Source organism: Nothoprocta perdicaria, unplaced genomic scaffold (genome assembly GCF_003342845.1).
Source record: "Nothoprocta perdicaria isolate Ctin4 unplaced genomic scaffold, notPer1 scaffold_3, whole genome shotgun sequence".
Lineage (NCBI taxonomy): Eukaryota > Metazoa > Chordata > Aves > Tinamiformes > Tinamidae > Nothoprocta > Nothoprocta perdicaria.
This window is the reverse complement of record NW_020455532.1, coordinates 241,312-254,548: the sequence shown is the minus strand read 5'-3', so window position 1 is coordinate 254,548 and position 13,237 is coordinate 241,312. Positions and strand designations below refer to the sequence as shown.

The window sequence follows — 13,237 nt, the reverse complement described above, 5'->3', positions numbered from 1 at the left end:
TGTGGGGCTGCATGGCGATGGGGGCTATGTGGCCATCGGGGCTGTGTGGCCGTGGGGCTGCAGGGCTGCGTGTCCGTGGGGGCCATGTGGCCGTGGGGCCGTGGGGGCCGCGTGGCCGCGGTGCCGTGGGCCGGCGCAGCAGCCCCGCGCCGCAGCAGCCTTGGCTGCCGTTCCTGCCGGGCAGGTTCCGCGGAGCCGGGCCGCGCCGAGGCTCCCCCTCCCTGGTTGGCAGCCAGGAGCCGGCAGATACCTGACACTCGGGTTGTGCAACGGCGGGGGGGCCAGGCCGGCAGTTCCTCCGAGCACCCGGAAGGCAGAGCCCTCCGCCCGCCCCGGCCCCTCCTGGCGACCAGCTTAAAGGCGGCCCGGGGCGTCCGGCCCTCACGGCACCATGCTCGCGGCCCGCGCCCCGCTGCTGCTCCTGGCGCTCCTGGCGCTCCGCGCCCGCCTGCCGCCAGCATCTGCCCAGAATGACACCAGTGAGTACGAACCGGGGCCTCCCGGCTGCGCGAGGGGCCGCGGCGAGGCCGACACCCCGGGGGCATCGGCGCCCCAGGCCCCCCGCCCGGCTCCAGCGCCCTGGGGCTCCGCAGCATCCCTGCGCTCGAGCCAGGCGCTGCGGGAAGCGTCGCCCACGCGCCCGCACAGCACAGCCTGCCCAGGGCTGCAGCCCGGGAGCCCTCATGTGCAAGCCAGCGCCCCGGGCCATGGGCTGGGACTGGGACCAGGACCGGGCAGCATCTCCACGTGCAGCTCTAGAGCCCTCAGCATCCCTGCGCGCCAGCACAGAGCCCTGCAGCATCCGCAGCCGCAGGGATCACCCCGGTTCAGCAGGGTCGTTCAGCCTGGCCAGGGCTGCAGCGGGGCCCTGGGAGCCCCTGACGGCACCCGGGGACTGCCCAGCACGTCTGCACCCAGCCCTGGGGCTGCAGGAAGCGCCGCCTCCATCGTCTGTCGGGCCTGGGAGCTCTGCAGCTCTGCAGGGTCCCCATGTCCAACCCAGGGGCTCTGCAGGGTCCCCATGTCCATCCCGGGGCTCCGCAGTGCCCCGTGTCCAGCCCAGCACAGGGAGGTGCCCCCGTCGCCCAGCGCTCCCCTTTGCCTTTCAGCAAAGGCCGGTGTGTGCCCGGACGCAGCCGCGGCGGAGGCCAACTGCACCCTGAGCTGCCAGTCCGACAGCGACTGCGAGAGCAGCCGCAAGTGCTGCCCGGCCGCCTGCGGCAGGGCCTGCCAGAACCCCAACGGTAACGGGGGGACGCGCTCGGCCCGGCCCGCAGGACCCGGCGCACCCGCCGTGCGCCCGCTGCATGCGCGAGCATCCTGCATCCTGTGCTGCATCCTGCCCTGCATCCCACGCTGCATCCCACACTGCATGCGAGAGCATCCTGCATCCTGCGCTGCATCCCACACTGCATGCTCAAGCATCCTGCACCCTGCCCTGCATCCTGCGCTGCATCCCGCGCTGCATGCGAGAGCATCCTGTTTCCCACACTGTCCCCGCGCTGCATCCCATGCTGCATCCCACACTGCCTCCTGTGTTGCATCCCGCACCGCACATGAGAGCATCCTGCCTCCCACGCTGCCCTCCCGCGCTGCATCCCACGCTGCATCCCGCACTGCATCCYGGCTGGGAGAACAGCCGGTGCCCGGGCGGGATGAGCTGGGAGCGGCGGGCGCCCGCGCGGTGCTGGGACGAGTCGGGATGTGGGAGCGGCGGCCTCGGTGCGGCCGGGCAGCAGGGATGGAGCTGGGGCTGGGGTGGCTGTGGGGCTCACGCCGCCTCCTCCGCCCTGCAGACAAGCCGGGCACCTGCCCGCCCATGAAGCCGGGCATCCCCATGCTGGGCTTGTGCCAGGACCAGTGCACCATGGACTCCAACTGCTCCGGGGCGCTCAAGTGCTGCCGCAATGGCTGCGGCCACGTCTCCTGCGTCACTCCGCTGCACTGAGGTCAGTGGGGCGCCAGCCACCCCATCAGCGTCCTCATCCCCATCACTGTTCCCATCCCCGTCCCCATCCCCATCCCCGTCCTCATCCCCATTGCCGTTCCCATCCCTGTCCCCATCCCTGTCCCCATCCCCGTCCCCGTCCCCATCCCTGTCCCCAGTCCTGTCCTCACCCTCATCTCCATTCCCATCCCTTCCCCTCTGTGTTCCCATCTCCACCCCCATCCCTGTCCCCATCCTCATCCTCGTCCCCGTCCCTATCCCCATCCCTGTCCCCATCTTCATCCCCGTCCCTGTCCYCTCCCTGTCCCCATCTCTGTCCCTATCCCCATCCCTGTCCCCACCCTCTCCCTGTCCCCGTCCCTGTCCCTGTCCCCGTGCCCGTCCCGCTCACGGCCCTGCCGCGCTCTCCTCCCTCCGCAGGCACCGCCGGTGCCAAGGGAGCCGCCGCCGCCCTCCGGAGCCCACGGAGCCGCCGCACCAATAAAGCCGCCTCTCCTGCAGCGCTGGTGACCGCGTGTCCCTCGCCRCGCCGGCCCTGCCCTCCCCGTGCCCCTCGCCGGGCGGCTGCGAGGCCCGGGCGGAGGAAGGCGCAGAGCCCGGCGCAGAGCCCGGCCCCGCGTCCCGGCCACTCGCGGCAGCGCTGGGGCCGGCAGCAGAGCTGCTCGCAGCGCCCGGGCGCAGCCGGGGACAGGGCTGCGGCTGCAACGGCCCCACGTCGTGGGCAGCCCCAGGGTGTCCCCAGCACCACAGTGGGATCCCTGCAGAGCCCAGCCGCGCTGCCCAGGACCCAGTGCCACTCCGGGGCTCCTGGAACATCCCATCCATGCCCTGGGCATCCCGCAGGGCCCAGCCTGCCCCAAATCCTCCATGCATCAACCGCTCTCTCTGGCCTCATCCCCACTCCTGCTCTCGTGCTCCCCTGGAGATGCATCCCGCTGGGATGGTGCCTGAACCTGCTGGGGACAGAGCAGGGCTCCCATTGCCCCGGACTCCGTGGGTCCCAGCGCATCTTCCTGCTCTGTGTGGCCAGAGGAGCCAGCTGCTGCTGCTCCCCCACCAGTGGATGGGGATGGGGCCGCTGGAGCTCCTTGCGGCTCCTTGCAGCTCCCTACAGCCCCTTGCGGCTCCTTGCAGCTCCCTACAGCCCCCTGCAGCTCCCTGCAGCTTCCTGCAGTCCCTTGCAGCCCCTTGCAGCTCCCTGCAGCTCCCTGCCCGTGCTGCATCCACGCGGCACAGAGAGCCGGGCCGGGCTGTGCCCGGAGCTGCCGGCCCCRCGGGCCACCAGTCACCTGGAAAGGGCAGCGCTGCGGAGGAGGCATCGGGGCGGCCCGGTGCCCAGCGCGGAGCCTCCYGCGGGATTGTTCGTGCTGGCGCTCCCACGGTGCCGGGCATGGCCACGTCCCATGGGAACAGGCCGGCGCAGCGTCCCCCCCGCCCCAGCAGGGTTTATATGCCGSTGGCRYGGCACAGTGCGGCACAGCACAGCACGGCACAKCACGGCATTGCGTGGCACAGCACGGCRCGGCGCGGCACAGCGTCACATCGCGCGGCACGGCGCCCCCGCACCTGCAGCAGCACCATGCCCGCCGAGCACGCGCTGCTCCTGCTGCTCCTGGCCCTGCCGCTGGGCTCCAGGGGCTGGGACGCGGCCCCCACGGCCACCCCGCTGCCACCGCCGCCGCTGCGCTGGCCCCTGCGCGGGCGCTGGCCCCCCGCGCCCGGCAAAGCAGGGGAGTGCCCGGCGGGGAGCAGGGGGCTCCCGCGGCCCTCCCGCATCTACTGCCTCTCCGACCAGAGCTGCCCTGGTGCCGAGAAGTGCTGCGACTCCAGCCAGAGCAGGAGCTGCCTCCTCCCCGCCGCAGGTACCCGAGCGCAGCGCATGCCCTGCGCCCGGTGCTGTGTGCTCTGTGCCAGRCACCATGACCATGCACCGTGCACCATGCGCCGTGCTGTGCTCCATGCACCATGCCCCATGCACCGTGCGCCGCGCTGTGCACCATCACCATGCACTGCATGCTGAGCTCCATGCACCATGCACCGTGCGCCATGCACGGGGCCAGGTCTGCAGCCCCGCGGTAGCAGCTGTTGGTGCCGCGGCGAGCGCAGTCCTGCGGGGCCGTGGTGCAGTCATGGTGCAGCGCACATCCCCCTTGCAGTGAGCCCGGGCTACTGCCCCATGCTGGGTGGCACCGGCGCCGAGTCCTGCGGGTCAGGCTGCCACAACGACAGTGCCTGCAGCCCTGGGCACAAGTGCTGCAGCCTCGGCTGCTGCGCCCGCTGCGTGGCCGCCCAGCCAGGTAGGTGCCRCGGCAGCGAGCGGCTCGCGCGGGGTGTCCCGTGGCACCCGCCGTGCCCCGAGCTCCTTGTGCCGCAGCCAAGCCTGGGCTGTGCCCGCGGCTGCGAGCCCTGCGGAGCGGCGCCGCCTGCCCCAACCGCTGCGCCGACGACCGCGGCTGCCCTGGTGCGCTCAAGTGCTGCTTCACGGGCTGCGGGCTGGCGTGCGCCGCCCCCCAGGCAGGTACCGCGTGGTGCTGGTGCGGGGAACGGGCGCTGGCGGCCCCGGGCACCGGCCGCCGGCCCTGACGTGGCCGCGTTGCAGCCAAGGTGGGCACTTGCCCCGCGGTGCTGCGCGGCTCGCTGGGACCCTGCGCGGAGCTGTGCCGCACCGACGGCGACTGCGCCGGGCCCGCCAAGTGCTGCAGCACCGGCTGCGGCCGCACCTGCAAGMTGCCTGTGGAGGGTAACGCAGCGCGCGGCCCCAGCCTCATCCCTATCCCCCATCCCGGCCCCGCCGGGCACCCCGGCCCGCTCGGGGTGCCGTGTGCCCGGCCCCAACCCGCCGTCCCTCTCTCTGCATGTGCCCAGCGCGGCCCGGGCGCTGCCCCGTGGGCGCCGGCGCCGCCGGGTGCCGCACGTTCTGCCTGCAGGACCGGGAGTGCCCCCCGATGCACAAGTGCTGCCTGCTGCCCTGCGGCCGGGCCTGCGCCCCCGCGCTGCGCGGGGCGGCCCCCGCGCCCGGCCCCGCCGCCCGCGCCGCCTCCTCCCCAGGCTCAGCCTAAGCCCGAGCTCTGCTCCCACTGCCGCCTCCCTGCTGCTCCACACCCACATCCCGGGCACCAGCAGCACCCATGGGCTCCTCGCTCCTCCCTGTGCCCTGCCCGGGGCTGCTGCACCCCAATAAAGCGGCTCCCGCCTGGCCTGGCYCCGTGTCTGTGTGCATGGGGCTGGAGTCGGGGGCGGGAAAACCAGGAACCGGTTCCCTGGGATTCCTGGCACCAGGAGGGCTGTCCCTTCCCAAGCRGTGAAAATTCTTTGGGAACTGCGTCCCGCTGCGGCAGCTGGAACTTGCAGCCGGGGAGAGCCTGTCCCCATCCCCGGTCCCTGTCCCGCCTCCGCGCCCCGGTCCCGCTGGTCACCCTGACCCAACTTGCGACGGCAGCGATAAGCAGGATGAGTGGCCGGGTGCCCGCGGTTCTGGGAACTGCCCTGGCCCCGTAGCCGGGGACCGGCCCCAGCAGCCCTGGCCAGGGCTTTAAAGGCAGCGCCGGCGCGGAGCGGGGTGCAGCGCCATGGCGGGGCCGGGGGGGCTCTTCCTGCTGGGGCTGCTCGTCCTCAGCGCCCAGCTCAGCCTCACCGCGGAGCAGGACAGTGAGTAACACCGGGGACAGGCAGCGCCTTGCGGCAGACCCCCTGGCACCGCCCGGCGCCCTGCGGCTGCGTGTCCCCATGTCTGCGTGTCCCCATGTCTGCGTGTGCCCATGTCTGTGTGTCCCCACATCTGTGTGTCCCCACGTCTGCGTGTCCCCACATGTGCGTGTCCCCATGTCTGTGTGTCCCCATGCCTGCGTGTCTCCACGTCTGTGTGTCCCCGCGTCTGCGTGTCCTCGTGTACATGTTCCTGAGCCTGCGTGTCCGTGTGTCYGCGTGTGTGCATGTCCATGTGCTGCGTGTCTGCTTGTCCGTGTGCATGTCCATGCGGCTGTGTGTTGCCGCTGTGTGTCCGTGTGTCAGCRTGTCCCTGGTGCGTGGGCGCGCAGCTGCGGGCCGGGCTGTGCCCATTCCGGGCGGGAGGTTTCGGGTCTTTGTTTCACGCCGCAGCTGCTGTTGGCAGTGGGAGCTTCCCGGCAGCTCCTCTGTTTGCACCTAAACACGGTACCGGTGCCGGCCGGGCCCGGGCACCCTGTGCCGGCTGCGGCGGGGCTGCCCCATCAGTGCTGCCGCGTTGCGCTGCGCTCCGCAGCGACGCYGAAACCCCTGCAGCCACTTGCAGCTCCGCCGGGGCTCCGGCCCCCGGCACTGTGGCAACCGCTGCGGCCGGGTCAGCCTGACCCCGGCCCTCACCCGGTCCCGGAGCATCTCGCTGTCCGTCCCGGCGCTGGCGCGTGGCACCGGCCCCACGTGCAGCGCGTGCTGGCTGTGCTGCAGCGAGGGGCAGAGCCTGGGGGCTGCCAGGGGCTGCGCCAGGGGCAGGGTGGGCGCACAGACAGGAGGGGGAAGCGCTGGGGAAGGGTGCGGGCAACRGGGAGGGGTGTTTGTAATGGGGATGGATACAGGCAGTGGGGAGGGGTGTGTGCATTGGGGAGGGGTGCAGGCAATGGAGAGGGGTGCACGGATCAGAAGGGGTGCGTGAGGAGGAGGCCCCTCAGCGCCCGGTGCCCGCGCGCAGGGCAGCCCTGGAAGCCGGGCTCCTGCCCGCGGGACTTCACCCGCTGCCTGCGCCCAGAGCCCCCGCTCTGCGCCAACGACTCCAGCTGCCCCGGCCAGCACAAGTGCTGCCAGCGGGACTGCCGGCTGCGCTGCACGCCGCCGGCCAGAGGTACCGCCATGCCCAGGCGGCCGCGGCGCGGACCCCACTCCGGCACAGACCCCGCTGCGGCGCGGCCCCATTGTGGCACAGACCCCGCTGTGGCGCGGCCCCATTGCGGCGCAGCCCCATTGTGGCACAGACCCCGCTGTGGCACAGACCCGCTGTGGCACGGACCCCGCTGCGGCGCGGCCCCATTGCGGTGCGGCCCCATTGCGGTGCGGCCCCCATCGCAGCGCGGTCCCCGGTGCCCGTCACAGCACAACCCCACTGTGGCCTGCTCCCCACCACAGCCTGGTCCTATTGAGGCACCGTCCCCATCTCAGCGCATTTCCCATGTGGAATGATCCACAACGTGCTATGATTCCCATCACAATGCAGTTCCCTAATCAGCACTGTCCCCATCGTGGCACAGTCCTCATTGTGGCACTGTCCCCATCACAGCACAGACCCCCTCATGGCACTGTCCCCATTGCCACACAGTCCCCACTATGGCACTGTCCCCATTGCCACACAGTCCCCGTCACTGCACGGTCCCCACCATGGCACCATCCCTATCACCACACTGTCCCCATCGCGGCAGTCCCCGGCGCCCACCGCACGGCAGCTCCGTCGCGCTCGGCCGGCGGCCCCGGTGCAGGAGCGGTCCCGGCTGCGTGGTTCCCGTGCGGCCGCACAGAGCCCGCGCGCTGCAGCGGAGCCGGGGCTGCCGCTCACGCGCCGCCCTGCCCGGCTGCGGGCACGCAGAGAAGCCGGGCGCCTGCCCGGCGGCCGCCCCCGAGGGGCTCTTCTACCCCTGCTCCTTCCAGTGCCTGGAGGACGGCGACTGCCTGGGCCGCAAGAAGTGCTGCGCGCTGCCCTGCGGCCCGGCCTGCCTGCAGCCCCTGGCCGCGGCGGGCGCCCGCAGCGCCTGCATGCTGCCCACGCTGCCGGGGCCCTGCGCCCGTGCCCCACGGCGCTTCTTCTACAACGGCACGGCGCGGCAATGCCAGGCCCTGCCCCGCGGCGCTTGCGCCCACGGCACCAACGGCTTCGAGAGCCACGACACCTGCCTGCAAGCCTGCGGCAGCCACGGTGAGGGGCTGCCCGTGCCCGGCCCCGTCCTCGCGGGGCTGCCGGGCCCGCGGCACCCACACGAAGCAGGCGCTGCCGGAGCAGGGAGGTGGCGGGTGCAGCCGGGCTGCCGCGGTGCGACGCGGTGCAGCACAGTGCGGCACAGAGCAGCACAGAGCAGCACAGAGCAGCATGGCATTGCACAGAGCAGCACGGTGCAGCATGGTGCAGCACAGCATTGCACAGAGCAGCACAGAGCAGCACAGTGCAGCATGGCATTGCACAGAGCAGCACGGTGCAGCATGGTGCAGCATGGCATTGCACAGAGCAGTGCGGTGTGGCATGGTGCAGCTTGGCATTGCACAGAGCAGCACAGAGCAGCGCGGTGCAGCACGGCACGGTGCGGCACAGCAGGGATCCACAAGCCTTGCAGCGGCTCTGCTCCGCAGGAGAACACGGGGAGTGCAGCGATGACGGCGACTGCCCCAGCACACAGACCTGCTGTGACGGCAGCTGTGTCACCCAGTGCCAGCGCGCGGCCACGGCCGGTGAGCGGGCAGCAACACGGCTCCGTGCCACCAGCAGCGCCAGGCTGCAGGCTGGGATGTGAGCAGGGCTGTGGGGACAGGGGCACTGCACAGGCACGGGCACTGTGCAGACATGGGCACTGCACAGACACATGTGCTGGGCTGTGGGCACATGGGCACTGCACAGACATGGGCACAGCCTGCACATGAGCTCAGGGCTGCTGGGCACGTGGCACCCCCAGGTCGGGCTGGGGAGCTGCAGAGCGGCTCTGGTGTGGGGAGGGGGCGGTGAGGACCCCCTGGCAAGGCCACCCCGCCAGATCCCACCCCCCCACAGCACCCCCCGTCCCACTCCCCACACTGGAGGGAGCCACCTCAGCCCCGGCCAGCGCGGAGCCGCAGCACTGGGAGCCACTGGAACAGGAGCCGCAGCACTGGGAGCCACTGGAACAGGCGCCACGGCACCGGGAGCCGCTGGAACAGGAGCCGCAGCACTGGGAGCCACTGGAACAGGAGCCGCAGCACTGGGAGCCACTGGAACAGGAGCCGCGGCACTGGGAGCCGCTGGAACAGGAGCCGCTGGAACAGGAGCCGCAGCACTGGGAGCCGCAGGAGAAGCCACCGCAGGACAAGGGGCCACAGGACCAGGAACCACAGGAAGAGGAGGAAGAGGAGCCGCAGGAGAAGCCGCCGCAGGACCAGGAGCTGTCGCACCAGGAATCGCAGGATGAGGAGCTGCAGCATCAGCAGCCCAAGACGCAGGAGCTGCCACACCAGGAACCGCAACACCAGGAGCTCCAGAGCCAGGAGCTGCAGCACAAGGAGCCGCGGCACCATGGGCATCAGAGCAAGGCGCCGCGGCACCATGAGCTGCATCACCATCACCCACAGAACCATGAGCTGCAACACCATGATCCACGGCACCATCACCCGCGGCAGCATGAGCCGTGGCATGAGGAGGATCAGAGCCAGGACACTCAGCACCAGGAGCCGCGGCACCATGAGCCACAGCACCATGAAACACGGCACCATGATCCACGGCACCATGAGCTGCAGCACCGTCACCCACAGAACCATGAAACACGGCACCATGAGCCACGGCACCATGATCCAGGACATCATGAGCCACGACACCATGAGCCACGGCACAAGGAGCACCAGAGCCAGGAGCTTCGGCACCAGCAGCCACGGCACCATCGGCGATGCCACCACGACCGGGATTGTCCGCATGGCAAGGCGTGCTGCAGGCACCGCTGCAGCGCCCAGTGCCACACACACCACAAAGGTGAGGGGCTGGCACAGCATGGGCACAGCGGGCCCAGGGAGTGGTGCTGCGGTGCCGACCCACTGTGTCACACAGAGGRAGCCGCCCCGGTGCCCACACCAGCACCGCGCCACCAGCGCCGATGCCACCACGACCGGGACTGTCCCCGYGGGGAGTTGTGCTGTGGGCACCGCTGCAGCACGCAGTGCCACGCCGGTGCCGCAGGTACCCGCTGCCCGCGGCGCGGACTGGGGCCTGTGCGGGGCCCCGCTCCCGCTCACCCKCTGCGGCTCACGCACAGGGCCCCCCGCGGCGGCGCCGGCCCGGCCCGGGGACACGTGGTGCCGGAGCGATGGGGACTGCCCCGGAGGGGACAGCTGCTGTGGCGGCCGCTGCGCCCGCACCTGCGCCCCGCCGGGCCCGGGGGACCGCGCCGGCCAGGCAGAYGTGCCCATGGCCGCAGGGAAACCGGGATTCTGCCCGGTCAGCCCCGGGCTCTACGCCAGCTACGAGTGCCAGGCCCGGTGCCACGGTGATGGCGACTGCCCTGCGGAGCAGAAGTGCTGCCGGCGCGGCTGCGACGCCGTGTGCCTGCCCCCAGCACGAGGTGGGGACCGGGCGAGCGGTGCCGGGAGCTGTGGGCCCCAGCAGGACCTGGTGCCAGCACCTCCCGCCCGCTGCTCCCAGAGAAACCCGGGATCTGCCCCCTGAGCGACGTGGCGGCGTCCGCCTGCCCGCCCGCCTGTGCCGACGACCGGCACTGCCCGGGCACGCACAAGTGCTGCAGCAGCCGCTGCGGCCACGTGTGCCGCGAGCCGGAGCCAGGTAACGTTGCGGCGGGACGCGGCACCCGGGATGCTGTGCCCAGGGTGCATGGGGATGCTGTGCTGAGGGTGCATGGGGACACCGTGCCATGGYTTCATGGGGACACYGTGCCATKGCTKCATGGGGACGCTGTGCCACAGACATAGGTCATGCTGGTGCGTGCCCAGTGCAGGAGGTGGGGAGGTACCAGGGCTGGCATTGGGGCTGGTGCTGTGGGGCACCATCCCTGCTGCGTTGCAGACAAGCCTGGCGAGTGCCCGAAGGTGCGACCGCGGCAGTCGCCGGAGCCGTGCACCGAGGAGGACACCTGCGTGCATGACCGCGACTGCTCCCGCCTGGAGAAGTGCTGCTTCAGCGGCTGCGCCATGCGCTGCACGCGCCCTGCGAGAGGTGAGCGGGGCCGCGGCGGCGCCCGCCGCCCCGGGCACCCCGCGCTCCCGGCCGCTCTCCCCCGCAGAGCACCCCGGGAGCTGCCCCGCGGCGCGGCCCTGCCGCCGGCCCGGCGCCCGCCCGCCCAACCAGTGCCTGGACGACAGCATCTGCGCGCGGGGCGAGAAGTGCTGCGACACGGGCTGCAGCTGGCAGTGCCGGCCCCTGCCCGCAGGTAGCGTCCGCCCGCCCGCCCATCCGCCCACCGCGCTGCCGCCGCGGGACTGCGTGCTCAGCGCCTGCCCTGCGCCCGCAGAGAGCTCAGTGCGGCCCGCGCGCTGGTGCGTGGAGCAGTGTGACAGGGACACGCAGTGCCCCCACGGACAGCGCTGCGTCAGCACCGGCTGCGACCGTATCTGCATCAACGTGCCCAGAGGTGAGGGCTGCACCAGGACAGGGTGCCCGGTGCAGAGAGATGCCCAGTGCAGCAGGGTGCCTGCGTACCCAGGGTGCCCAGGCCATGGGACACGTGGCACAGCACCCAGGTCCCCACGGTGCCAGGATCTCTGCGGTGCAGCAGCCGGTCCTCTGCCACACAGGCGCCATGGCARGCGGGGGCTGCCCCGTGCCCAGCGGCCACGGGACCTGCTTGGATCTGTGCGGCTCCGACAAGGACTGTCCCTGGGGCCAGCAGTGCTGCAGCAACGGCTGCGGGCACGTGTGCACGTCGGTGCCGCGCGGTAAGGCGGTGCAGCGGCCCCGCAGCCCCTGCTCCTGCCCCCAGCCACACCATCCCCAAATCACCTTCCCTTTGCAGATGCAGCGTGACGGGAGAGAGGTCCCCTATGCCCTGGTGGTGCCGCAGCTGCAGCCCCATCCCCTCACAGCAATAAAACGAGCGTGCACCCAGTCCTGCCGCCTCTGCGTCTCTGCAGCACTGCAGCCTGCGGGGGCACCCAGGCACCAAGCTGCGTCACCAGCCTGGGGCTCGGAGTGGGCACCAGGACCCGCTAGAGCCAGGCCGGGGTCTCGTCCCACCATTAACCTGTGTTGCCCCCATGCCGAGGCTGCTGGGCGCCGCCTGCTCCTCCCTGCCGGGCTGAAAGGACRAGACCAGAGCAGCTCTGCCAAGGGCTGTCCTGTATTGACCGCAGCAGCGCCAGGCAGGGCTGGCACCTCCGCGCTGGCTGCGCACGGGAGGAATGGGCGGCCGGTGAGCAGCCCCGGAGCAGCCCAGGTCCCAGCACGGCCACCCGCAGCGAAGGGCACCTGCCTGGGGCCTGTCGCCCATCACAGCAAGTTCAGGGCCACATCCCTGTGAAGGTGGCACCAAGGTGTGCAGGGGAATGCACCCAGGGTGTGCACGGGATGTGTAGGGGAATGCACTGAGGGTGTGCACAGGGGGACACACCTGGGCTGCGCACAGGGTGCGCACAGGGTGTGGATGGGGACACACCTGGGCTGTGCAGGGACCATGTACGGGTGTGCCCTGAGCCACCCCCAGCACGTGCACGGGATGCGCCTGGGAACAAACACACACGGGGGCTGCCCGGGAACACCCGGCTCTGCGCACGGGGCCGCGGGCGCCGCGCTGCTCCCCAGCCAGGGCCACCTGCAGCACCAGGTCCCAGCGCTCGGCAGCGGGGCCAGCCGAGCGTCGTGTCCTGCAGAGCCAGATCAGCCTCCCCGCGCCGGCAGGGCCAGACACAGCGTGGTCCCTGCGCGGCCGGGAGCCGGGAGCCGAGGCCACGGGGTGCAACTAGGTGCTGATGTGCGAGCAGGCACGCGAGCACTCGCCCTCGCTCTCGAAGTTGTTGCTGTTGCCGCCGCAGCCGCCGTAGATGAATTCCTCGCAGCGCTGGCTCGATGCGTTGTAGAAGAAGCGCACAAAGAGCGCCTTGCAGTTCCCGCACACCGAGGGCAGGTAGCAGAGGTCTGCAGAGCCCAGGGCCGGGGTGAGCCGCGCCAGGCGGCTCTGCGCACAGAGGCCCCCAYGCGCCCCGTCCCACACTCTGGCTCTGCCACCGCGTCCCATATGGGAGCCCCACATGCACCGTGCCCCGCTCTACCCTCCACGCGCTGCATCCCTCACCCAGCACCGGCTCCTGGCATGTGTAGCCACACTTGCTGGGGCAGCACTTGGTGTCACCAGGGCAGGCGTCATCGCTGGTGCAGCCAGGGCAGGGCCCGGGAGGRTGGCAGGGCTGGCAGTCGGTGTCGGGGAAGCCCACGGTATCCACGAGGTGGTAGCAGTAACCGGCCTTCTCTGCGGGGCAGCCGCTCAGCGCGGGGCGCTGAGGCTGCAGGGTCCCCGGCAGCCCGGCCCGGTCCCCCTCAGCCCCCCGGGTACTCACCCGTCCTCGTCACCAGCCCCGCTCCCCCCGCCGCGCCGGGCACCGGGGAGGGGAGCGGGGCGGCGAGCAGCGGCAGGAGGAGGAGGAGGAGGA

At 71.7% G+C, this 13,237-nt stretch overlaps 2 protein-coding genes across 2 annotated transcripts; both read left to right on the top strand.

The window, feature by feature from the left end:
* The first annotated feature begins 391 nt into the window (after positions 1-391).
* Positions 392-2,406, top strand: LOC112949471 (WAP four-disulfide core domain protein 2-like). The gene is made up of 4 exons (XM_026041889.1): positions 392-479; positions 1,110-1,244; positions 1,797-1,949; positions 2,369-2,406. Exons 1-3 carry the CDS (start codon positions 392-394, stop codon positions 1,946-1,948), a joined length of 375 nt encoding a protein of 124 aa, XP_025897674.1. The 3' UTR covers position 1,949; positions 2,369-2,406.
* A 1,121-nt stretch (positions 2,407-3,527) lies between these two features.
* On the top strand, positions 3,528-5,393 carry LOC112949530 (WAP four-disulfide core domain protein 3-like). Its single transcript, XM_026041968.1, is given in 5 exon segments — positions 3,528-3,810; positions 4,105-4,245; positions 4,323-4,704; positions 4,782-4,953; positions 5,388-5,393. Coding segments are annotated over 5 exon segments (984 nt in total).
* The last annotated feature ends 7,844 nt before the right edge of the window (positions 5,394-13,237 follow it).

Coding starts and splice junctions, on each gene's coding strand:
- LOC112949471 (XM_026041889.1), top strand. CDS start 392: ATGCTCGCGGCCCGCGCCCCGCTGCTGCTCCTGGCGCTCCTGGCGCTC. Junction 480..1,109: donor ATCTGCCCAGAATGACACCA/GTGAGTACGAAC, acceptor TTTGCCTTTCAG/CAAAGGCCGGTGTGTGCCCG. Junction 1,245..1,796: donor GGCCTGCCAGAACCCCAACG/GTAACGGGGGGA, acceptor TCCGCCCTGCAG/ACAAGCCGGGCACCTGCCCG.